Source organism: Cervus canadensis, chromosome 3 (assembly GCF_019320065.1).
Source record: "Cervus canadensis isolate Bull #8, Minnesota chromosome 3, ASM1932006v1, whole genome shotgun sequence".
NCBI lineage: Eukaryota > Metazoa > Chordata > Mammalia > Artiodactyla > Cervidae > Cervus > Cervus canadensis.
In genome coordinates, this window is record NC_057388.1 from 10,119,114 (window position 1) to 10,143,843 (window position 24,730).

At 40.7% G+C, this 24,730-nt stretch overlaps 1 protein-coding gene across 7 annotated transcripts in view; it reads left to right on the forward strand.

Annotated features, from left to right (window-relative positions):
• Positions 1 to 23,109, forward strand: part of GNGT1 (G protein subunit gamma transducin 1) — a 265,894-nt gene extending 242,785 nt beyond the window's left edge. For 2 of the 7 annotated variants that reach the window (XM_043462611.1, XM_043462610.1), the window contains exons 2-4: positions 14,825 to 14,909; positions 17,633 to 17,738; positions 22,846 to 23,103. In XM_043462611.1, coding sequence (XP_043318546.1) covers positions 14,902 to 14,909; positions 17,633 to 17,738; positions 22,846 to 22,974 — 243 coding nt within the window. In that variant the 5' untranslated portion in view covers positions 14,825 to 14,901 and the 3' untranslated portion in view covers positions 22,975 to 23,103. Of the gene's footprint in view, positions 1 to 66; positions 133 to 14,824; positions 14,910 to 17,632; positions 17,739 to 22,845 lie in introns of those variants that run through there. The other 5 variants (XM_043462612.1, XM_043462614.1, XM_043462609.1 and 2 more) reach the window with 5 other exon arrangements.
• Positions 23,110 to 24,730: the final 1,621 nt, after the last annotated feature.

Consider the following 24,730-nt stretch of genomic DNA (forward strand, 5'->3'; position numbering starts at 1 on the left):
TTTCCTTCCTCTGCCTTTTCCTCTTGCTCTATTTAATATTCTTAAGAGAGTAACTATTCCTGGCTTCTTCTGAAGATACTGAAGGGAGTTTCTAAGAGTTCTTTCCAGTTTCGGAAAATCTCTCTGCTCAAGGTGAGTTAGTAATCTGGGATATTTCCACATATAATGCCTAGGGCCAGTTTTCAGTTTTCCTGGTCATGGCAAAGAACCATATTCTTAGGAAAACTAGCCTAGTCTGGAAATACTCTGTGTCACTTATGCTGTCAGATTTCTAGATATCTATGGTTAAGAGTGACAGGGTTATAAGGATAAAGGTTGAACAACCAGTTTGCCAGAAAGGAAAAAAGAAATGGGGGAGGGGTGTGTTGGCTTGAATATTTTACTGATTTCCATGGAATCAATGCTCCCAGTTATGGCTGATTGCAAACCACCAGAGTTGGAAATGGATGAATACAGTCGAGTTCACCAGAGCCAACGTGAGCTGGCTCCAGCAAGTCAAACACTGAGGCAGCCAGTTGGTTTTGGAAAGATATACTCCTCTGAGAATCAGATTAGATCTTCCCAATACCTCCCAAATACTAATAGGGGAGGGAAATTTTACCAGACATTTAGCCAGGATTATGTTGAGATAATCACTTCATGGCAAATAGATGGGGAAACAATGGAAACAGTGACAGACTATTTTCTTGGGCTCCAAAATCACTGCAGATGGTGACTGCAGCCATGAAATTAAAAGATGCTTGCTTCTTGGAAGTAAAGCTGTGACAAACCTAGGAAGAGTATTAAAAAGCAGAGTCATTACTTTGCTGATAAAGGTCCATATGGTTTCTCTAGTAGTCATGTATGGATGTGAGAGTTGGACCATAAAGAAGACTAAGCACTGAAAATTGATGCTTTTGAACTGTAGTGTTGGAAAAGACTCTTGAGAGTCCCTTGGCCTACAGGGAGATCAAACCAGTAAATTCTAAAGAAAATCAATCCTGAATATTCATTGGAAAGACTGATGCTAAAGCTAAATGTCCAGTACTTTGGCCACCTGATGTGAAAAGCCGACTCATTAGAAAAGACCCTAATGCTGGGGAAAGACTGAAGGCAGGAGGAGAAGGGGATGACAGAGGATGAGAAGGTTGGATGGCATCACTGACTCAATGGACATGAGTTTGAGCAAGCTCTGGGAGATGGTGAAGGGAAACCTGGCATGTTGCAATCCTTGGGGTCACAAAGAGTCAGACATGACTGAGTGGCTGAACAACAACGATGTTGAGAAGAAAAGCTAATTCAACCTCAGAGGTAACCTATTTCCATTCTTCTGAATGTGTTTAAGTATGTCTCCCAAATGGACTGAGAACAGATTCAAGGATTGAGACTGAGACAAAATTACCATTCAGCACTGACTACTGTCAATTCTGTTCTTTGTTCTCAGCTGCTAGCAATCTGTGATCACTTTTTGCTTCATGTATTAATAGAAAGAATAATATTTTGAATTAGGGCAGATTATTTTGGGGAATTGCATGGTACCATGGGAAAGCAAACTTGGGAGTCAGAGGGTACCTGGATTTTCTTTCTTGCTCCTTTGGAAAAGGTACATAAACTCTTAGAGCCTCAGTTTTCTTACCTGTGAACTGGATATACTAACTGTCCCTTATAAGTTTGCTGTGAGGATTTGACTCAGACAGTAAAGAATCTGCCTTCAAGCAGTAGACCCAGGTTCGATCCCTGCATTGGGAAGATCCCCTGGAGCAGGGAATGACTACCCATTCCAGTATTCTTGCCTGGGAAATCACGTGGACTGAGGAGCCTGGCGGGGCTACAGATGATGGGGTTGTGAAGAGTTGGATATGACTAAGCACATACACACACATAGTGAATATAAGATGCATTCCACCTTCAGAGATAATATAAGAAAAAAAGAGTGTCTTAGAATTGACAAAATACACAGTTTTTGAGGGTTCAGTCCCTAAATCTGGAAGATCCCCTGGAGGAGGGCATGGCAACCACTCCAGTATTCTTGCCTGGAGAATCCCATGGACAGAGGAGCCTGGCGGGCTACGGTCCATGAGGTTTCAGAGTCAGACATGATTAAGCAACTCACACACACACACACTGGTGAGGATTAAAAGGAAAGCACCTAGGAACTCAGAGAGATGAGCTTCAGCTCCTCACACACAGGCACAGAATCCACTAGAATCATCCCATGTCTCAGTTCCCACTGAAAGCCCTGGCACAACATTTTAAGATGGAGCATCAACCACAATTGTGAAGCAGAGCACCACGAATTGACCTTGCAGAATGGCAACCCGTGACTTTGCTCCCATCAGATTTGCTCTTTGGCTGAGCTCAGAGGTCACCTCTCCACTCCGGAAGGTGTCACACAGTCAGATATTGCTTTGTGATGAGCTCTTCTGGGGAAGTGAGCTTCAGGGCTCTCTCAGCCCCAGCAGGTGGGTACTCAGTACCCTCCGGCCTGCTGTGCAACAGATGGAGGGGCACGAGGTCAAAACCAGGCTTTTCGCCCCTTTGTGGCACAGAGGCTATGGACCCAGGTTGAAGTCTGTGCACAGATGTGCTCTAGAAATGTCAGTTTCCTCCCTTGTTGCTGTTTAGTCTCTCAGTTGTGTCCTACTCTTTTGCAACTCCATGGACAGTAGCCCTCCAGGCTCCTCTGTCCATGGGATTTCCCAGCCAGGAATACTGCAGTGGGTTGCCATTTCCTTCTCCAGGGGGTCTTCCTGACCCAGGGATCGCACCCACATCTCTGCATCTCCAGCATTGATAGGTGGATTCTTTACCACTGAGCCACTTGAGAAGTCCAGTTCCCTCCCTTGCTCTGTCCCAAATAGAGCATGTCTCTAACAGCTCTGTGACCGCTGAGCAGGGACAGGGAAGGAGACCTGAGCACATGGGGGAGTTAGGAGTGTGAAATTGTCAAGCCAGGTGATCAGGAAGAACATTACCCCTCAGTTGCAAAACCCTTGAGTATTTTTATATCCCTGAAAAAGATATTTTCCAATGTAAGAGGAAACTAAAATTCCTGGGACTACTTTAAGTTACTGAATTTATTTTTAGGACTGTGTGGAAAGGAGCTATGTGACCACTACAATCAGCCTCCATACGGATGTCATAGCACTTCTATCTCCTTAAACTTGTGTCTAGGCCAAAAGGTTAGCACAGCACAGCTGGGGGGGTGGGGGGAGGGAGAATTCCTTTATCCGGAGTCAACAGGAAGTGCAAGGCGGGAGGGAACTGGGAAGAACAGTCACCCAGTTTGATTTGTCACTGCCAGACCAAGAGACAGCTCTAATGGCGCAGCTAAAGACAGAGGCTCAAAATAGCTTAGAGATCTGTAAAATAAGGCATGGAGTTCTTACACCCTTATAGTGTGTGCATGAGTGCTCAGTCGTGTCCAACTCAACTGAGTTGACAAATACAATCCTATGGACTGTAGCCCACTAGGCTCTTCTGTCCATAGGGTTCTCCAGCAAGAATCTTGGAGTGGGTTGCCGTGCCCTCCTTCAGGGGATCTTCCCAACCCAGGGGTCGAACTCAGGTCTCCTGCATTGCAGGTGGATTCTTTACCACTGAGCAACCTTTGGAGTCCCCATTCTTATAGAATGAATGCTGAAAAGAACTGTCAATACCATCTGTTGCAGTATTGTTATTTTACATTTACGAGTTGAGGCCTAGAAAGATAAAATGGCTGGTCACATTCACTTGCCTTCGTTGTTGGCAGAGCTGAGCCTAGAACCCACATCCCTGATACTTAGTCAGCCCTGGATTCTTTCTGACATAGCCAGACCTAGGTTCTTTCCACTGTGTCAGGACCTCAGAGTATTCGCTGCTTAGTTTCTCTGTCATGTCCAACTGATCCTCTGTCCATGGGGATTCTCCAGGCCAGAACACTGGAGTGGGTTGCCATGACCTCCTGCAGGGAATCTTCCAAACCCAGGGATCGACCAGGTCTCCTGCTTTGCAGGCAGATTCTTTACCATCTGAGCCATCAGGGAAGCCCTTAGAGTTTTTAATGTTCACTTAAATACCAGAATCATAGCACACAAACACTCCTGTGAGTTCAGAAGCAGCATTTTGTATGTCAGATTCCTGCCTCTGTTCTTTTCCACACCCTCCCCCATGTGAAGTTGATTTGGAACACAGTAGCTTCTAGATTTCCCAAGTCCTGAACATTCTGTTCCTAGTCTCTGAGAGCCCCATGGACTTGAAAGGTGACCATGAATTTAAGGAAAGGATTGAAGCAGATGGTCTTCTCCTCTATCAGATACCTGAGGGAGCAGTGGCCTAACTTTTGAGTGAATGAGGAGAATTAATTTAACCCAGTGATTTGGGGATGCATATCATAACATAACATCGCCACTTAAGGAGTTACATTGCTGCTGCTTCTAAGTCGCTTCAGTTGTGTCCAACTCTGTGCGACCCCATAGATGGCAGCCCACCAGGCTCCTCCGTCCCTGGGATTCTCCAGGCAAAAATACTGGAATGGGTTGCCATTTCCTTCTCCAAGTTACACTGATAACTCTTCAATAAAGAAAGTTCTTGCTGCCCATCAGTTTAGCCCCGTTAAAATCTGAAATGAGTCCAGCTAGCACTAACAAGAAGTTTGCACATCTGCAAAGAAAGGCAGCTAATCTCTTCTGAGTGAGTCAGTGGTCACGAGAGTTTGTTAAAGTTTAGACAGTTCCTTCACCAGCCAGACATTTTTCTAGTGCGTTGGGCAGTGGAGGAAATGTTTGCTCTATCACACCCTCTGTCGGACACAGAGTGCATTTATCAATGTTACATAATAAGGTGGAGTCACGTAAAAGCATGAGACATTCCCTATGCCTAATTGTATTATTCTCCTTTGCCCTAAGCAGAACAAGATAATGAAGTATAATAGGTGTCCCTTACTATGGTCATTCTTTCATTCACCTATTTTAAAAACAAGCAGATTAAACATTTAAAGTGTGTCCAACTTTGTGCCTTTGTGTACATTTGGGATACAAAGATGGTAAACACACTAGGTATCTCATGACAAAATAGGATAGACAGATAAACACTCTGTGACCCAGTTGCAATATAGTGTTCTTAGAACAATATTAAAAATCTGTCCGAGGTTCTATGGACCATGGAGGAAGAAATCAAAATTTAAGCAAGAGCTCAATTCACAATAAAAACCAATCCAGGTCAATACACCTCATATTGCGTCTTCTGTGTCTATGGGACACAACCTCTTTTCTTCATCAGCTAGTTGCTTTGGTTGGTTCTTTTAGAAGCTGGGGTTATAGCAAAGCATTACCCTCCTCAAGAGGGCAGAATTTCAGAACCCCCCCTTTCTCTTCTTCCCAGCTGTATGTTCCATCAAATGTCATGCCTACTTGGGATGCAGAACATCTTTTTTTCTCATTCAGGTTGCTGGACATTTAACTATGGAGGGTACCGAGAAAGTTGGAACAGATTTTGAATTATTTTACCCAAGTTTTTAGCATTATGAGGCTTCACCACCTGTCCAGAATTCTAGCTGAGGTTACCAATCCACTAGAAACAGCAGCAGGTTAAGAATGAGGGCAGGAAGGAAAAAATTTCCCTGAACTCTTGTATACCATGTGGGATCCTCAATAGCAATAAATGTTTGGATAAAATGTTTGTTCAGAGTTTGCATTGTACTTTGCGCTCATTAGCTCATTAAATGCCCCCACAATAACCACCTGAGGAAGATACTTTTTTCTCCCCACTCTGCAAATGAGGAAGCTGAAGCTTTCGATAGATATGTGACTTCGCCAAAACTATATATACAAGTAGCACAGGCAGTCTTCTGGTCCCCTGGTCTCACTGTGCCCACATCTTTTTCTTCCACATTCATGGGGACTAAAGTCAAACTCATTTAATAGAACCTGTGCTCGTGACCCTAGCTCAGTACCTGGGCAGCTCTATCTCAGGTTTCCTTTCTCCTCAAATATGAAGTTATAATTGAGAACTAGCAGAGAACTGCAATTTAAATGCCCTGCTCTAATGCTCTAAGAGAAACATCTGCTGAAGTTGGTAATCAGATAAGAGGATTGGGAGAGTTAATCACTAAAGACCTTATTTTCAGGGTTATATTTAGCAGAGAGTAATGGATCTTGACCTTTCAAGTATAAAGATACACTTTCATGGGAAAATCTTGTTATTTTTATACTCTAGCCCAAATCCCGTGTTGATTATATGTTACTTACTAATGTGTTGTAAGCCAGTCAAACGTTCATTTGCTATAGCTTTATGTAGAAAAGTTTTGTGTATTAAGTCACAAAAGAGGGACAACCTGCCATGTGGGGGCAGAAGGAGACACGAGCTGCAGTTTGAAAGGAGCCTACAATGTGGGAGACCTGGGTTTGATCCCTGGGTTGGGAAGATCCCCTGGAGAAGGAAACACTACCCACTCCAGTATTCTGGCCTGGAGAATTCCATGGACTGTATAGTCCATGGAGCCGCAAAGAGTCAGATGTGACTGAGTGACTTTCATTTCACATACATCTCCTAGCACTCACAGTTTTGTATTGTTTTTTCCCTGTTATTGACTGTTAGTGAGAGGAAAACTGAGCTGAACTGAAGTGTTTGTTTTAGAAGAGAACTGAGTACTAGTCTGGACTAGATATACTGAACCAGTCAGAGAAGGGTGAGTTGTTCCTACTGGTCAACGAACTTTCCTGTATTCTGTATCTTCCTTTCTCTTACAATAGAGGACATGCCCTGGTCCAGAGATCAACCCCTTAGCTGCTTCTCTGGGTCCTTTCTTCTCTTGCTTTTTCAAGGACTTCACTCACCCCTCTGTGACATCAGCTCTGACCCCTTTCTCCTCCTTCAGCACAGACACCCAGGTTGTAAGTTTCCACTTGGAGTGCTCTATCTCTGATTTTTTTCATCCCAAACTTACAGTTCATATTTGACTCTATGGCCCTTTCCTATTAGGACCCCACTTCACCACTCCCTTGCCCAGCAAAACTTCTCAGAAATGTTATCTTCACTATCTGCTTCCACTTCCTCATCTCCCTTTTTTTCCCACGTCCATTCAATAAGCTTTCACACTGAGAAGAGGAAGAAAAAGTGCTCTTGTCAAGAGCAACCCATTGCCACATCCTACTGGACCTCCTAATAAATAAGACAAAGCAGCTGGCTCTAAGGTCACCAGAGACCACACTTTCCCAACTATATTTTGTCTAACTTTTCAGCAGTAGCTAACAATTTCAAATCCTTCATCATTCTCGAAATGCCTTTTTTTTTAGTCATCACCGTACTATATTCTTTTGGATTTTCCCTACTTAATTGATTTAGTAAGACCTGAAAAGTAGGATCTCATAAATATCTGGGGAGGAAACAATGTTTTATTATTACCACTCTCCTTTTTCTTTTCAAGTGTCTTAGATACCCAACTTGCTCAGTAGAAACAGAGAACTAGAGTTGCCCTGGGGAAGAAATGAGTTGTCATAGAATCTGTTTGAATGTCTAGACTTGTGCTTAGCTACAGGTTGAAAGAGATTGGTATGCAATTCGTGTAATAAACATAGCAACAAATACAAAAGCAACTGGCTTTGAAAAACCAAATATGATAAAATGTGTGATCAACTTGATTAGATGGAAGAAAAAACCCCGAACACAAACTACCTGTTATGTGATAGGGAAAAAACTCTCAACAGAAAAAGAATGATTTATGGAAGGATGTAGTATAAACACAGTAAGAGATAAGAACGTTGATTCTGTTTGCTGCTTCCACACCTAGCAATCAAGAGCACCTGTTCCCTGGTAGTTAATAAACATTTGCTGAATAAATAAATGCTTGTTAGTGGCCATCATTTTACTGGCCCATGTAGAAAGAGAAAGAAGAGTAGATACACAGATATAAAGGGATACCTATGGGTGTTCAACACAGTGTCTGGCACATGGTAAATGCTCAGAAGTTATTAACTAATTAATCCTCATCACAACAAGCTCATTTTCCTTTATTAACTTCATCTCATCTCCTCACTTTAGAGGGCTCGGTGTTAATCCTTCGTTCTCTTTTTTGTTTTCTCCTGGCTCTCTCCTAAGCTCTGGCCTTTCCCGTAAACTCCAGACTGCCTATTCAAATGAATGTGTAGCAAGCATTTTAAACATGGGATTCCCTATCTCAAGTCTTCCCCATCTCAGGAAATGTTAAGTTGCTGCAAAAGTAATTGCAGTTTTGCATTGTTGAACTTTGCCACTTGATACTGGAATACATTCTTAAATAAATACGGTCATGTTATATATCATTTTAATGCACATTTCTTTCTTTATGGTTTTTGCTAATGAATTATTGATGTTTATTTCATATGTATTTTAGACTGTGGAAAAATGATGTCAGACAGAAAGCAAATTCGAGTGATTTTCTTATTTGAGTTCAAAATGGGTCATAAAGCAGCGGAGACAACTCAAAACATCAACAATGCCTTTGGTCCAGGAACTGCTAATGAACATACAGTGCAATGGTGGTTCAAGATGTTTTGCAAAGGACATGAGCACATTGAAGATGAGAAGTGCAGCGACCGGCCATCGGAAGTTGACAATGACCAACTGAGAGCATGATCAAAGCTTAATCCTCTTAAAACTGCATGAGAAGTTGCCCAAGAACTCAGCATCGACCATTCTATGGTCATTTGGCATTTGAAGCAAATTGGAAAGGTGAAAAAGTTCGATAAGTGGGTGCCTCACGAACTGACTGCATTTCGAAAAAAAAAAAATCATCATTTTAAAGTGTCGTCTTCTCTTATTACATGCAACAACAATTAACCAGTTCCCAATCAGATTGTGACATGTGATAAAAATGGGATTTTATATGACAACCAGTGACAACCAGCTCAGTGGTTGGAGCGAGAAGCTCCAAAGCATTTTCCAAAACCAAACTTGCACCAAAAAAGGGTCTTGGTCACTGGTGGTCTGCTGCTGGTCTGATCCACTACAGCTTTCTGAATCCCTGTGAAACCATTATATTTGAGAAGTACGCCTAGCAAATTGATGGAATGCACCGAAAACTGCAATGCCTGCAGCCTTGCAGCTGGCATTGGTCAACAGAAAATGCCCAATTCTTCTCCACAACATTACTCGACCGCATGTCACACAACCAGTGCTTCAAAACTTGAAGGAATTGGGCTACAGAGTTTTGCCTCATCTGCCATATTCACCCGACCTCTTGCCAACCAACCACTGCTTCAAGCATCTTGACAACTCTTTGCAGGGAAAATGCTTCCATGACCAGACCAGCAGGAGGCAGAAAATGCTTTCCAAGAGTTCGTCGAATCCTGAAGCATGGATTATAATTTTTTTTTTTTTTTTTGGCTACAGGAATACACAAACTGATTTCTCATTGGCAAAAATGTGTTGATTATCATTGTTCCTACTTTGATTAATAAATATGTGTTTGAGCTTAGTTATAAAGATTTAAAATTCAGGGTCCAAAACTGCTTTTACTTTGGCACCAACTTAATAGCAGATTCCTTTTTCATTTGTTCAAACTCAAATCATTGGAGTTACCTTGACTTTTTCTTTCTTTTTATTCCTATATCTGATCTCTCAGCATGTCTTATTATTTCTACTTTCAAAATATATTTAGAATCTCATCATGTGTCCCCACCTCCACACCTATTACTCTGATTTTAGTCACCATCGTGTCTCACCTTAATTACCAAAATTGCCTCATCTCTGCCTCTCCCCTTGTCCTCTATGTTCTAACCTCAAAATAGCTGCCAGAATTATGATGCTAAAACATGTGACAGATAATATCACTCTATTACTCAAATCCCTCCCGTGTTCCCTGTCACTCATAATGAAGCCAGAGTCTTTACAATGGCCTGAAAGACCCATGCGATCCCTGATAGCATGTGCTATTCTTCTCCCACATTCACTTGACTCATCACTTTCAGACTGGTTCACTGCTACCCTTGCGCTTACTGATCCCTGGAACCACCTTCTCTTAGATACATGCAGTGTTCTCTTAGATACACCATCACTCCTTCGGGTCTTCATTCCAATAGCACTATCTCAGAGAAGCCTGCTCCGGCCACTCTCTCAATGACTGAAATAACTTCTCTTGACATTTCCTTTCCTTCTGTGTTATATTTTTCCCCTTAACACTTTTCACAATATATTGCTACATTTAATTTCTTAAATCTTGTTTATTGTTTGTCTCCCTCATGAGAATGTAAGTGTTCTAATTTTTTTTTCTCTGCTCTACCTTCAAGAATCCAGAATACTATATGGCACATAATAAAACTCAGTAAATACTTATTGAACAAATGAATAAAAATGTGAGCTATTATTCTTTAACAGTCCCAAGTATAATGTCAAGATGAAAAAGAAAAGTATGGGAAGAGAAAGTTTATACCCATGATTACGAGTTTATTGTACGTAGCAGAGTGGATTTGTGTCTGAAAAATGTGTCAAACTGAATGTTTATGAATCAACGTGTTTGAAGTGTCCTAACAGCATTTCGATTTCAAAGGATCTGTGATTGATCCTCTGTACAAAATAAAGGACTTTTAAAAATTAATTGTAGTAATTTTCTCTGATATAGTCCTTATAAATTAACTGTTTTATTAGTTGAGTTTTCTTCAAAATACTCTATAATGTTTAAAAGTAAACAGAAGACAAGTAGCCTTTTAACTTTACAGTGTCCCTGCTGTTGTTTAGTCAGTAGGTCATGTCAGACTTCTTTACGACCCCATGAACTGTAGCCCACCAGTTTCCTCTGTCCATGAGATTCTCCAGGCAAGAATACTGGAGTGGGTTGCCATTTCCTATACCAAGGGATCTTCCTTTAATTCTGAATAAATTGTCAAGAAACCTGTGGAAACTCTGAAAGATATTAGTGAGACCCTAAGCTACTCTATTGAAAACTGTGGAAAATTCTTCAAGAGAGATCGGAATATCAGACCACCTAACCTGCCTCTTGAGAAGTCTGTATGCAGGTCAGGAAGCAACAGTTAGAACTGGACCTGGAACAACAGACTGGTTCCAAATAGAAAAAGGAGTATGTCAAGGTTGTATGTTGTCACCCTGCTTATTTAACTCATATGCAGAGTACATCATGAGAAATGCTGGGCTGGATGAAGCACAAGCTGGAATCAAGATTGCTGGGAGAAATATCAATAACCTCAGATATGCCGATGACACCACCCTTATGGCAGAAAGTGAAGAAGAACTAAAGAGTCTCTTGATGCAAGTGAAAAGAGAGTGAAAAGGTTGGCTTAAAGCTCAATATTTAGAAAACTAAGATCATAGCATCCTGTTCCATCATTTCATGGCAAATAGATGGGGAAACAGTGACCTACTTTATTTTGGGGGGCTTCAAAATCACTGCAGATGGTGCCTGCAACCATGAAATTAAAGGATGCTTGCTCCTTGGAAGGAAAGTTATGACCAAACTGGAGAGCATATCAAAAAGCAGAGACATTGCTTTGTCAACGAAGGTCCATCTAGTCAGAGTTATGGTTTTTTTCCAGTGGTCATGTATGGACGTGAGAGTTGGACTATAAAGAAAGCTGAGTGCCGAAGAATTGATGCTTTTGAACTGTGGTGTTGGAGAAGACTTTTGAGAGTCCCTTGGACAGCAAGGAGATCCAACCTGTCCATCCTAAAGGAAGTCAGTCCTGAATATTCATTGGAAGGACTGATGTTGAAGCTGAAACTCCAATACTTTGGCCGCCTCATGCGAAGAGTTGACTCATTGGAAAAGATCCTGATGCTGGGAAGGATTGGGGGCAGGAGGAGGAGGAGATGACAGAAGATGAGATGGCTGGATGGCATCACCGACTCTATGGACATGAGTTTGGGTAAACTCCGGGAGCTGGTGATGGACAGGGAGGCCTGGCTTGTTGCAATTCATGGGATTGCAAAGAGTCAGACACGACTGAGCGACTGAACTGAACTGCACTGAACTGATACAAAGAACTGACTCATTTGAAAAGACCCTCATGCTGGGAATGATTAAAGGTGGGAGGAGAAGGGGGCAACAGTGGATGAGGTGGTTGGATGGCATCACTGACTCAATGGACATGAGTTTGAGTAAACTCTGGGAGCTGTTGATGGAGAGGGAGGCCTGGCATGCTGCGATTCATGGGGTGGCAAAGAGTCGGACATGACTGAGCAACTGAACTGAACTGAAGCTACTCTAATTCTATTGGGAAGCCCAATGGCTCAGTGTAAAAAAAAAAAAATCCATCTGCCAATGCAGGAGATGCCAGTTTGATCCCTGGGTTGGGAAGAATTCCTGGAAGAGGGCATGGAAACCCACTCCAGTATTCTTCCCTGGGAAATCCCACGGACAGAGGAGGCTGGCAGGCTACAGCCTACAGGGCCCCAAAAGGGTCAGACATGGCTTAGCGACTAAAACAACAAGCTACTCTACACAGTTCTGTCCTCAACATCCTTCACCCTTACCTACAAACCCAGTGAAAACCATAAACAATCTGGCAGTTTCCAAAGGCCCCCTAGGGGGCACTATTGCTCCCACTGAGAACCGGAGCTCTGTGTCCCCCTCCTCTACTCCTCTTGGCGTTTTTGGACCTTAACTCCTCTGATGGTAGTGCAGGGAAGAGGTAAAAGGTGATGTATCTTCTACCTGGCGGGGGTATCTTTCTTCCCTGAGTTAGCTGTACCTGCTACCTGAGCTTGTTCTAGGAGTCTTCCGCCCTCCCTTTATATTCTGGTGAAGGTTGGGGTGGGGATACTTGGTAGCAGGTCCAGCAGTCTGGTCTAGCACCTCTTAGGACTTTCCATGGAGGGTGGCCCAAACCTCCAAGTCGGGGTATATGGCCTAGGTCATGGAAGACCTGGGGGTGCAGGTGGCTTGTGCCCTTGGTTGTCAACTCTGTGCTTTCTTTCTCTAAGTAATTCTGGAGTGATGGAGTACACAAAAGAAAAGCAAATCCAATCTTTTAAGCTAGTTTGATGAGGGTAACTGAGAGTAGTTTGCTAGAATGGAAATCATCCCAGACCAGAAAACAAACCAGAAAACTTGTGTTATAACCCCAGCTCTACTCTTACCAACAGTGTGATTTTGGGCACTTCAGTTCTCTAGATCCCCTTTGCCTCATCTGCAAATGGGATAAATAGTAATGAGATGATAAGCTGACCAAAAAGCACATGAAAAGATGTTCAACATCACGAGTTATTAGAGAAATGAAAATCAAAACTACAATGAGGTATCATTTCACACTGCTCAGAATGGCCATCATCAAAAAAATCTATGGACAATAAATGCTGGAGACGCTATGGAGAGAAGGGAACTCGCCTCCACTGATGGTGGGAATGTAAATTGGTACAGAACAGGTTTCTAAAAAAAACTAAAAATAGAACTACCATATGATCCAGCAGTCCTATTCCCAGGCATATATCTGGAGGAAACCATAATTCCAAAAGATATATGCACCCAAGTGGTCACTGCAGCACTATTTACAATAGCCAAGGCATGATGCAACCTAATTCCCTCAAAACATGAATGGATGAAAAGATGTGGTACAGATATATAATGGATATTACTCAGTCATAAGAAAGAACGAGGTAATGCCCCTTTTCAGCAATATGGACGGACCTAGAGATTGTGGTACTGAGTGAGGTAAATCAGACACAGAAAGACACATACCGTATGCATTGCTTATTTATGGAGTCAAAAAACAGGTACAAATGAACTTCTTTGCAAAACGGAAGTAGACTTACAGATGTAGAAAACAAACGTGGTTAGCAGGGGATAAGGTGGGGGGATAAATTGGGAGGTTGGTGTTGAAAATTACACACTGCTATAAAAAAATAGATAATAGGAACCATGCTGTATAACACACGGAACTCTACTCAGTACTCTGTAGTGACCTATGTGGGAAAAGAATATAAAAAAAGAGTGGGTGTATACGTGTGTATAACTGGTTCACCTTGCTATACACCTGAAACTAACATAACGTTGTAAATCAACTGTACTCCAATAAAACTTTTTAAAAAGTAATTCTGTGATACTATATCTAAATGCTTTAAACCTTTGACTTCAATACAACTCTGAGCATGGAGATGTGTATATGTGTGTGTGTGTGTGTATAAAGAGAGAGATGAGATATATATTATATGTACATATATATATATATATCTCCATGTGGATAATATAGGCTGTGTTTTGCTAGGTATCTAGGTGTCCTTGAGGGTGGTCAGAGTTTTGATCTTCACCGTTTGAGTTTTTCCATAGTGGTATCACATTTGGCAAGCATTCTCAAATTGTCGAAGATTCACCTTCTGAGATTCACATCAAATGAAGTGTGTCTTGCTTAAATTGTTATTAAATATGGTGGATCAGAGCATTTTAGAGCTAAGAAATCATTAGTTAATAATGTGAAGTTAGGTACTGGAAGGGAGAATAAGATGCCACCTCACAATACGTCTCTGGCATAAGGGGTATTTTGAGCTGATTATTTGAGAAGCCATGGAAACCAAGTAGAAGTTATTCTTTTATAAGAGACACTTATATTTCTAAGGGAAATCACCATTTGTAATGGTGTCTCCCTCTCTGTACCAGAAAGAGGAGGATGAGTCTAAATCTCTAAAAACTCTTATCAGTGGAGAAGACAGCAACTCATATCCCATAACCCTTGTTTACTGTGCTTTGCCTGAACACCTCCCATAACTGACTCCTCCCCTTCCACAACATCTTCTTTTGTTTTTAGCAGGAAGCAGTGTTTAAGGTGGTGGCTTGGGCCATTTGGGGAGTTACTCAGTTTTCTTGGGTCTCTCCCATGTATATAGGAGGTATATGTGTTACTTAACTTCTGTTCATTTTTCTTCTATTAATCTTTTATTACAGGGTGGTCTCAGCCAAGAAACTAGAAGGGTAGAGAGAAAATTATTTTTCCTCCTCTGCAACATCTTGGACTTTTCTCAATGTCGAGGTAAATATTTCTGACATAGGTTGTAAGTGGCTTTATCAGTACTTCATGAATTTTTCTGTATCCGAACAATACACAAAACAATACACAGTGGTAAGGATATAGTTATAAAAGGTATGGATGCTGTTGTAGAGGTTCTTATAATCTATTGTGTTTCAGTACGTCTCAGAAGCAGAGCCTAAGACAGAGACCCTTTTCCAAGTGATTTATTGAGGGTCAGTGCTCAGGAGAGATCTCTGATGAGGAAAGCAGGATGAAGAAGGAGAAGGTATGAAAAGATGTAGTTTCAGAAGTCTAGCTTCATCCTGAACCCATGGGACGCTCAGGAAGGCTCTCAGCTCAGTTATTTCAAGGCTTTTCAGCCCAGAGGCAGTGGTCTGGACTATCAGAACCCCACTTCAGGCAGCCACTTGCTCCAGGACACCCACAGGGGCCAGTTGTCATCATCTGCCAGATACCATCAGTTGAAGGTTTTCATCAGCCAAGGAAAAACATAAGCAAAGGTATGTGTCAATACCCACAGCTGCTAGAGGGATAAATAACCCACCCTGGAAAGAGAAAGAGGAGTCTGGAAGGGGCACCAACAGCGTCTACTACACGTGGCGTTAAAGGACCTCAATCATGTCCCTGTGATAGCCTTTAAGAGCATTTGTAAAGCCACATAATAGCCAGTGACAGGTATAGCAGCACAATCTGAACATCTAGAGGCACAGAGTGAGTGAGTAACATCAGCTAACACATACTGAGTGCTTGCCCCATGCTCCAAGTGTTATGCATCTTTATTCTTCTCAAACAAAGAAATCTACAATGTAGATACTATTATTGCTCCTATTTCCTAGTAAAATGAGTCACAGAGAGGTTATAGAGCTTGATCAGGACCACACAGCAAGTGCCAGTGAATGATCATTTTATTGCCAGTATATGGGGTAAGGCTTCTCTGCAATAGAGAAAATGAAATTCTAAGCCCTACCCTAAATCAAAACCTCGTAAGTTGGGCATCTGTTTCAACAAGTTCCTAAAGTGATTCTTCAAAGCCATTGCCAAGTGGAAAACATTTTCCAAGATGGGGAAAAGTTGTACAAAGGACAATGTCAACAAATAAAAATGATCAGGAGAGACAGATGTGCTGGTGAATTTTTGCAGATGGCCTAAAGGAGCTGAGAAGGAAGGTAAAAATAAAATTGAGAATGGGCTTTCAGATACCGAACAATTGCACAGGGGGATTCGCAGAATATAACAAAAGAAAGAATGCAAAATGAAAGTTAAAAGAATAGGAAATAATGCCTTTGGGTATCCACTGGGTGGGCTTCTCTGGTGGCTCAGATTATAAAGAATCTGCCTGCAATGCAGGAGACTGGGGTTGGATCCTGGGTCAGGAAGATCCCCTGGAGAAGGGAATGGCTACCCACTCCATTAGCCTTGCCTGGAGAATCCCATGAACAGAGGAGCCTAACAGACTACAGTATATGAGGTTGCAAAGAGTCAGACAACGACTGAGTGTGGTTCACACACAGACACGCACATCCACTGGGTTTTCTCTTCTACCTCTCTGTTGGCATCAGTAGGCATTTATCCCTAAAAATAGGCTAAACTACTCTTTTTTATTCAGGGAAGAACAGAGAATTATAAAACTAAGAAGGAAAATAATATTTCAAAAATGTTTTGGAAATGAAAATACTATATAAATGCAAGGAAATAAATTAATTGCTAACATATGATTAGCAGCATATTTTTATGTTTATATATGACTTTAAGCTCTTTTCTAAAATAACATACGACCCAAGCGTATCTAACTTGCATAAAAATATGTCATCATAGAAGTTGGATTAGAGACACAAAAGGAAAGACAAGACCGAAAGAGGACAGATCACAAAGCTTGATGCCACTTGGATACAACGAAGTATTTTCCAGACAGGTTCATAAAGTAATCACCAAAATATTATGCCATCTTTCCCATTTCCCACTGATCTAATTAAGAAGAAGAAGAAGATATTGCTACTGCCCTAATTCTTTTATAGTATATATCAGGAGATCAGACTCACCACGTCCCCTTTAACCTGCTGCATTTGCTCATCATAGCTATCCAATTCATTGTGACAGTAACATACAAAAAGGAAAAAAAAATCCAGGTATAATCTAAGTGAGATACTAGTTTGATTCTAATTAGCAAGGTTATTTGTTTGCTGTATTTTCATCCTATTGGTTCATATGTCAATCCATTATTTATAAGGGACTTATAATATACTTTTTGTGTGTTTCTCTGTTAATACCAGATTAAATACTCTAGTGAGTTAGAGAATTAATGGGCAGTCCTCAGTGACCTCAAACTAACATAAGTGGCATAAGTCATATAATGGAGGGTTTTGGAGTTGGAGATGAGGGTTGGAACCTCAAGTTTATACATTGTGCCAAGAAACAGGGAAAAAGAGGAGCATTGGATATTTAAGATGATATACTGACTAAACTGACCTCTCCCCACAAACCTACTAGCAGGTGTTTAGAGTTAAATACTTAATCATATTAGTGAAGATTATAAGAAAGCTTTAAAATCTCAGGGCTAGTGCACAGGCTAGTATTGTTTGGAGAGCATCCAAGAGAAATTGGTTATCAAAGGAAGTGGAAACAAACAGTTCACTTAGTAAGTTCACAGCTGACGGGAAGTTTAGCTTTCATTAACTTGAAGTAAGTCTAACAATTCAGGTGTATAAAACTTTCTACTTCTTCAGCAGGCAAAAGATGCCAGTGATCAATATTGAGGACCTGACAGAAAAGGACAAATTGAAGATGGAAGTCGACCAACTCAAGAAAGAAGTGACTCTGGAAAGAATGATGGTAAACTGCTGTTCTCTTTTGAATTTTATTTGTAAGGGAAATCTCCATTGGTAAGGGTGTCTCCTTCTCTGTGGGGCTTCCCAGGTGGTACTAGTGGTAAAGAACCTGCCTGCCAATGCAGGAGACATAAGAGATGTGAGATCGATCCCTGGGTCAGGAAGATCCCCTGAAGAAGAAAATGGAAACCCACTCCAGTATTCTTGCCTGGAGAATCCCACGGAGAGGGGAGCCTGGTGAGCTTTGGTCCATAGGGTTGCAAAGAGTTGGACATGACTGAAGCAATTTAGCATGCATACAAGCACTCAATCCTCTGTATCAGGAGGAGAAGAATGACTCTTAAGTCTCTAGAAACTCATCAGTGGGGAACACAAGGATTTAAATCTCCTTAGCCACCATCCCCTTGTTTACTGTTGTTAAAAAACAAAATGTGACTGAGTAAATTTGAAGATATAATTGGCCTTAATAAATAATTCATGAGTTGAGCATCATCCCATCTAGCAAGCAGAAAGGCTCACCAAGGAGCTGTGCAAAATGGAAGGTTTTTATAGGCACAAAGGGGCGGGACAAGGAAGTCATAAACAAGGGAAGAATTATTTCAGGCAGGAGCAACTTCCTTTGGGGGAAGAGCAGGAGGTCTGTCATGCAGATTAGCTCATGCAGACTGGGAAATTCTGGTGTGTTAGGTTTACTCTTGGGAAACGGTGAAACTGCAGTTAAATTAGATATTAAGTTTTGGTTTGTTGATGTGGGGCTTAGCACAAGTGACTTCATTTGGGCCTGTTGTTTGTTTTTTTTCTTTTTTTTTTTGACACTGTGCTTTTCTTTTATCCTTTTTTTTTTTTTTTAATGCAAAAAGTTTATTTGGGGCTCTTAAATATTACAGTTCAGGAGACAGATTTGGGTAAAACTTGAAGAGTGTTCCAGGGAAGAGAAAGTCAGGGGCTTATAAGGGCATAGCCAAGAGGTTGCATTCTGACATAAGAAAGGGAAATATTTGTCCTTAAGGGATAGGTTGTCATGAATTATTTTAAGGTAATGAAAAGTGTTAGTTGCTTAGTTGTGTTCGACTCTGAGACCCCATGGACTATATAGCCTGCCAGGTTCCTCCGTCCATGGGATTTTCCAGGCAAGAATACTGGAGGGGGTGGGTAGCCATTTCCTTCTCCAGGGGATCCTCCCAACCCAGGGATTGAATGCAAGTCTCCTCCATTGCAAGCAGATTCTTTACCATATGAGCCTCCAGGGACTTTTTAGGGTAAGGGTCTGATGATTATCTTAAGCTCTTGACTGGCTGTCCACACCCCTGTCATCCACACCCACCATCTTCTTTTGTCTTTCATTGTAGTAGTATTTAAGGTGGTGACTTGGACTAATTCAGGAAGCTCCTCAGTTTTCCTGAGTTTCTCCCTTGTATGCAGAGGGTATACATGTTTTTAAACTTGTTTTTCTCCTGTTAATCTGCCTTTCTTATTACAGAGTAATCTCAGTTAAGAACCTAGAAGTGTAGAGGGAAAATTATTTTTCCTCTTTCACATCACTCATTGGAGAAGCTCAGTATAGTTGAAAAGAAGTTGTCCAGATAAAATTCATCAGAAATTAAGAAAATTAATAATCATAATTATCTTTTGATTTAGAGTTAAAATTAACAGTCTGGAAAACTATGTTCCATAAGCCAAGTCCAGTCCTTAGCCTGTTTTTGTTTTTGTATGGCCACTAAACTAAAAATGTGTTTACATTTTTATAGATTATTTTTTAAAAGGGGGTGGAGAGAGAAAAATAAAATGAAGAATATGAGACATCATATTTTTTAGCCAAGCAATAAAGTAAAGCAATGCATATAGGCATTTTGTTTTTACTTTACTAAATTGATGTTTCTCTTTATTTGATATTGTTCAAACACTCTTAGCCAAGACGTCATCCCCTCCAGCATTGTCATGGCCAGTAATGAATGAGTACATTCTATTCCTTCTTTGAAAATAAAAATGAGGTCAGGCACAAGAACTCGCTGGTTTCTCCTACAAACATTTGTCAGATCTTAAAAACCGTTACCCGAAGTCCTCTGCCATTAGGAGCAGAAATGGCAAAGAAATAAAGCTTTCCACCAAACAAGCAGTGACCGACGCTTGGAAAATGTAGATACGTTTTTCAGATCTCTTTGTTTTGGGAACATCAGTAGAACAAAAACTCCTCCACACGTCATAAGAGTATATTTCATGTTTCTTAAAAGAACTCGTTTTATCAGGCCAAAGTGGAAAAAGAAGTTTGAATTATCTTCAAACTTTGCTCAAAACTCTCACTCCCAATAAAAGTTGGAATTTTGGTTTCTTCTGTGTTTATAATTGTCTCAAACTTCCCTGCTGCCCTTTGCATATCGGCAAAACATACTTTGTTGTAAAGATAAAAATGAAATCTTTAAACAGCACAAAAGCTTGGAACATACACCAAAAAAGTTAAAATCCTCCTTTTGAGATAAAGGAGTTAATGTTTTTTTCTTTTACACTTGAAACATCCAAAAGCTGTTTTGTTATTTATATAGCCAGGATTGTTTTATATGCAGTTTGGTCATCTCCATGTTTACTGTTCACTTTGTGACAGGTTCACCTGGGAATTATTGTTTTGGATAAACATCACATACATCCCCATTTTGTCAGGCTTTGTGGTTCCTTTTCCTATAACTCAATGTGTCTTTGCTCTTGGAAGTCAATTTAATTTAGTATCAGACTGCCAAAACTACAAACACACACACACACACTCAGAACTTTCCAGGCCTGAACCCAGAACTCTGACATAGGATGGCATAGTGTCCATCATAGTATGGTGAAGTGGGTCTCCTCAGGAACCATATCTGACTCAGATTCCGGCTCCACAACTTTCTTCTTATGTAACATTCACTTAAGTTAGCTAACATACCTATGCCAATTTCTTCTTCTATAAAACGGGAATAGTAACAATAGGTAATTACTATTACTTTAAAAATTATTATTGATATCTATGAACCAGACTGATCCATAATATGCCTCAGCCTTGCTATCAAGGTGGTAGCGTTGTGAGACTCCCTGGAGGAGGAAATGGCAACCCACTCCAGCATTCCTGCCTGGACCATCCCATGGACAGGGGAGCCTGGCAGCTTACAGTCCATGGGGTCGCATGGACTCAGACACGGCCTAGCGACTAAACAGCAGCATTGTCAAACTAAGACAACTCAAACTCTCGGCATCCAATTTCTGAAAAGATTTGTGATGACTTTAAGTGAATGTAATAGACAAAAACGAAAGGCAGTCTTTGTAGTTAATAGCTACCATTTGCTTCACTATCTGTCTATGCCAGGTATTTAATGCAACCTGTGTTCCTTCTATTTCATAGATGAAGTAGCTAAACCTTAGATAAACTGTTTTAAATAAGGACACAGCTGATAAAATCAAACCTGGGATCCCCTGAATCCAGTGTCCATGTTCTTTCCATCATGCTGTGTAAACTTGTATTAAACTCTATATACTTAGAGTTTTGAACCACATACACTCACATAGGATTGTAGGTAATTATTGCTCCTCAATATCCTCAGATCCTAACAAGACATTGTCAAAACTAACCCTCACTGATTCCTATTGCTGACATCTGGTTGGGGCCCAAAGAGCTGGTGTTTGGAAGAAGGGGAAAAAGTGAATCTAAATCTCAAGTTTGAATTTTGAGGAGGAAAAAAAGTGATTCTAAATCATTGCATATTTCAAATTGATATTGCTCAAATGTGTGCATAAACTCCAAGTATCGTCCTATGAAGGACCACCTGACCAGTGCCCTGTCCCCAGTTAGAAATGATTTGTTCTAATGTGCAGATAATGAGTTTGCAGAGTTATAAGTCATTTTAAGTCTTCTGTCTGATGTTGCTTAGAAGTTCCATGAAAAAATGGCATGAAGATTTTATTAAAACAAAACAATAAATTCCTTAGATAACTTGCCGAATGGTTACTTCATGGACTGCCAACAATAAAACAGCTTTGTGTTAATGTCATGATGATATATTAAGTGAAAACAAAACAAGTTGACAATTAAAAGGAATGAATAACGTGGTCCCATGTTTGTATATGCATATGTATACATATACACAACACACACACTTATATTTACACATGTATAGAACTCTGCCTCTCTCTGAACAGTATGTTACATGGTACATTAACAGGCTTTGACTCAGCCCATTAATTAAAATACTAAAGCCTGATTTTTCACGAAGTCATTATCATAATTTTGCAGATGACTAAGGAGCAAGCTCATAAACAAAACAAATGATTTGGTTCAGCCATTATTTTTTTTACTGAATACCAGTAAAATGTAGGGGTCTTCCCAGGTCACATAGTGAACCTCCTGACAGTGCAGGAGATGTGGGGGAGGGAAGATCCCCTGGAGTAGGAAGTGGCAACCCACTCCAGTATTCTTGCCTGGAAAATTCTATGGTCAGAGGAGCCCAGCAGGCTATAGTCCATGGGGTTGCAAAAAGTCAGCCATGACTGAACACACACATACACACACACAAATAAATAGGTTCTGTTCTAGATGCCTGTGATACATGTGAACAAGTCAGCCAGAGGTCCCTTTGGAACTTACCTTCAAGTTCACAATCATGATCAATCATTAGACAAGCTTAAAATAAAATTACAAGTGTATGCTTCTGAGAATCCAGGAGTGGTGATAAGCCTGGAATTTAACAATTATTCATTCCCTACCACCTTCACAGGTCACATTTTTGGAATGAGGAAAAACATTTAATCAATGCTTACTCTGGTAACATTCTTGACTTGTGTTGTCAGCTGTGTTCTGATCCCTGGATCCCGTCTCCCTTAAAGAGGCTGGAGGCAGTATCTGCTGAGAACCCTTAGCTGGAGTTTGGCCAGCTGATTAGCCTTAGCTGGAAGATATCCACAAGGACAGAGGAGGGAGCGCTGTCAATGTTTCTTCTTCTCTCGTACAAAGTATGAGTGCATTGGCAGAAAGCATAAGCACATTAAAAAGATAGAACACACACACAAAATGATTATTATAAATGCATTCTTGGATTCTGCAGTATTCTCTATTAAACCAAATGAATCATCTCTTTCTTTTTTCCTTTAAGGTGTCCAAATGTTGTGAAGAAGTCAGAGATTATGTTGAAGAAAGATCTGGGGAGGATCCGTTAGTAAAGGGTATACCAGAGGACAAAAATCCCTTCAAGGAGCTCAAAGGAGGCTGTGTGATCTCATAAGAAAAAAAAATGTTTTAAATCCCGTGGAACATCTTGAGCTTTAATGATGTACTAATGTTTGGTCATATGTAATAATATGGTTAAGCATATACATAAATTTTAAAATTATAAGTGGTTAATAAAATTTGGAATGTGATAATGTGTAAGTCTATGGTTTTCTTAAAGTACTTACCACAGGGTTTAACACATAATTGATAACAAATATTGATTGATCCCTTTCTTTAACAATGATCTGTTTTATAATGAGTTTGTATTATTCTGGATGCCAGCATATACTAAATGTTTTTATGTTTCTCCATTACCCTTTCAACCTCCTTAATATTCCACCTAGAAATTTCCTGGTTAGACCTACATTTTCCTCAACCTTTCTCTTCCTTAGGGGATTAGGAAGTCTATTCTTTTGAGTCATGGAAGACCTATATTGGCAGAATGTGTGCTCTGGAGATGTTTGTTGTTGACGCTATGGTTTTTGTATCCCCTTCTGAACCCCTCGTCAGCAGCAATGGTTTTAATATAACCTCTTTCTACATTATTACCAATTGTACTTGTCAGCAATAGCACGACTTTTCCCCAGAATCCCAGCTGGATTAAGAGTTCTGTCTGTGGTCATGGAGCACGGTGGATTTAAGCAGCACATGTATAAGAGTTATGAGAAACTAGAAAGGTCTGGCTCTGGCACTTTACTGCCTAGTTGACTTTGGATAAATTACTTAATCTTTCTAAATCTCAGTTTTTTCTACTGTAGAATAGGGATAATGAATTCCCTTTATAGTCAATCCTAAAGCAAATCAACCCTGAGTAGTCACTGGAAGGACTGTTGCTGAAGCTGAAGTTTCAATACCTTGGTCATCTGATATGAAGAGCCAACTCGTTGGAAAAGACCCAGATGCCGGGAAAGATTGAAGGCAAGAGGAGAAGGGGGCAGCAGAGGATGAGATGGTGAGATAGCATCACCGACTCAATGGACATGAATTTGAGCAAACTCCAGGAGATAGTGGAGAACAGAGGAGCTTGGCGTGCTGCAGGCCATGGGGACTGAACAACAACAAAATATACCAGTTTAACTACAGTATTTAACATAATGTCTGGCATGTAATAAGATCCAATGTGTTAACCAGTATTATTACTGGAAGCAGAACTAGACAAAATATTCAGAATTCTTCAAGATACATGCTATACCCTGCCCTCCCCATGAAGACTCCCCACTATAGTCCTTTTATTCTATGGCAGTGTAAAGACAATAGAATAATAGCTATCACCTGCACTATCTTCCTAATCAGTTTCTTCCTGGCATCTCACTGAGTTTTCATAAAACAGATTTCACCATCTTTGTGCTGATGACTAAGAGATAACTTGCCCATGCTTCTGTAACAAATGACAAATGTTAACTTGAAAACTATTTTTACTCCAACTCGGAAACTATTTTTGTTGTTAGTGTTTTTTGTTGTTGTTGTTGCTAGCCCACATGTACAGTGCTGTTTTTGAATACGTCAACATCAGAATACTTAGAAATGCTAATTGACTGTCATCCTTTTAAAAACAAGGTAAAAGACCTTTGGGTCTGCGAGGGAATCTAAAGGTTGTTCCCAGGGCTTTCCCAGGTGGAACAGTGGTAAAGAATTCACCTGCCAATGCAGGAGACAAAAGACACATAGGTCAAGAAGATCCCCTAGAAGAAGAAATGGCAACCCACTCCAGTATTCTTGCCTGGGAAATCCCATAGACACAGGAACCTGGGGGCTATAGTTCATGGGGT